This window comes from Bombus terrestris, unplaced genomic scaffold (genome assembly GCF_910591885.1).
Source record: "Bombus terrestris unplaced genomic scaffold, iyBomTerr1.2, whole genome shotgun sequence".
Taxonomy (NCBI): domain Eukaryota; kingdom Metazoa; phylum Arthropoda; class Insecta; order Hymenoptera; family Apidae; genus Bombus; species Bombus terrestris.
In genome coordinates, this window is record NW_025963552.1 from 5,704,919 (window position 1) to 5,706,952 (window position 2,034).

The following is a 2,034-nucleotide window of genomic DNA, read 5'->3' on the forward strand; positions in this document are numbered from 1 at the left end:
TCATGGTTCTACCACTACGCCACCGAACCAGATGGCTCGCGTCAGACATCTTCTGCAGCCATCCTCGGGACGATGTCCATGTCCATCGTCCACCTTGCATTCGAGCGAAGTTCTCTCTACCACCCATCTTGGGCACTTGAACAGGACGTGCTCTGCGTCGTGCGGGTCCTCCACGCAGTCCCAACAACTGGTATGGCTCTCCATGCCGATCTTATGTCGATAATGGTTGAATATACTACAACCGGTACGGATCTGCATCACGTAATGGTTCACCCTCCTCTTCCTCCTTACGAAAACTAAGGAATTCCTGATTAACCTTCTCATCCAATTGTCGGGATTATGGAATAACCATTCGATTTTCCACCTATCCTCGGCCTCATGCAAGAGCCTCTTCCTCTCCTCCGCCAAGTCATGCATCTCGCCGCGCACCTCCTCTCCGTATCTTCTTTTCGCCACGTACTCCTCCCACCGGAGCTTCGCCTTAATATGTATGGGCATATTGCCTGTTACCACGCACAGTGCCCCGTGCGACATTCTCCTGTACGCCGTCAACGTCCGCACTAGCGCCGCCATCTGAATACTGATCAAGATGATCTTATTTCTCACCATACCTGGGGCAGATGCCCATATCGGCGCAGCGTACAAGATATCCGACTCCCAAACTCCGTAGTATAACCTTTTTACAGAATCGGTGGGTCTGTTTACATTAGGCAGAAGGCTCCTGATGGAACTTACGAACTTCTCCGCCTTATCGCACGCTTGCTCCAAGTGCGAGGAGTGTCTCTTAGCGTTGTCCAGCAGCACCCCCAGATATTTTACAACTTCTTTGGTGGCAATCTCTCCACCACCTACGTCAAGATTAAAAACTCTTGGAACGCGCTTCCCCGTCAGCAGGATTACTTCGGTTTTCTCCCGTGCCAGTCGAAGGCCCGTGTCCGTGCACCAGTCGGTGACCAGCTTGACCAACCCACGGACCCTGACCCCCATCTCCTGTGATTACCGCATCGTAAGGATCCTCGCCCACTGCCCCACTGCCACTTTTCTGTCGAATTTAATGAGGATGCGACCAGCTCTGGTCTTCCTCATCCCCGTCGCCCCTACGATCGTGTTTCTGACGGTCATAATTCTTCGATATACATCCATCCAATCTCGGACCTCCTCGACCTTGATAAGGATTGCCCTCTTCCTCTTCCTTGCGACTGATGCTCTTCCACCGCCTTCTCCTTTCCCTTTTCCGTTCCCTTGAACCCCAGCGAATTGCGGTTCCTGGAGGACACCAGCGGATTGCGGAGGTTGTCACCTCTCACTTCTTCTTCTTTCGAGCACATACCAGCCCTCCGAGTCCTCATTCCTTTCCCTCTCCGAGTATTCGAAGGCCTCTGGCCGACCACACATTTCTGCATGATACAGCTCCCCTTTCCTCGGTCTCTTGGCTACAACCGCAAGCTTTCCCCTTTTCCAGGGGACACCATCTCTTTTTGGGACACTCTACCACTTTCCTCAGGCCGGTATCCTCCCTCCTCACGTCATGAGTCTTACCACTCTTCACCAAGTTCCGCCCGGTATCTAGCGTGCGAGGTCTTCACAACCGCCCTCCTCGCCAGGTATATTCCTCCTTTGTCTCCTTTCACCAACGGCGTGCTATGTTCACTGACTCCGAAGGATCTTTCTCCCCCTTCGGACTCTTCACCGACCTCAACCCCCTTTCTTTCCCCGACAATCGGGCTTCTCTGTAGCCTTTTACTAGGCTTAATAAAAGAGCTAAAGCGTTCTCCTTCCTCTTTACTTTTACTCTTAGATAGTAACGTGATTGTCACGTCCTTCAGCTTTATATTCGAAGTGGCTTCGAGCTTTTCCCCCCAATTCTATTTTCCCCGGTCACATTTGCCGCACGAGAGAGTGCGCTGGGATCGACATCCTTCCGCTGTTTTTGCAGTCTCTAGATGACCATCGAGTTAACCTAATCCCAACCTCCTTTTTCTTTTTCTTCTTTTTCGGAGGAGGGGAATATTCTTTACGCATACCCCGTGCCAA

General features: G+C 51.8%; 1 protein-coding gene across 1 annotated transcript; it reads right to left on the reverse strand.

The window, feature by feature from the left end:
- LOC125387008 lies at nucleotides 1-987 on the reverse strand. The gene has a single exon (XM_048414187.1). The coding sequence runs from the start codon at nucleotides 985-987 to the stop codon at nucleotides 1-3; it is 987 nt and encodes a 328-aa protein (XP_048270144.1).
- Nucleotides 988-2,034: the final 1,047 nt, after the last annotated feature.

Coding starts and splice junctions, on each gene's coding strand:
- LOC125387008 (XM_048414187.1), bottom strand. CDS start 987: ATGGGGGTCAGGGTCCGTGGGTTGGTCAAGCTGGTCACCGACTGGTGC.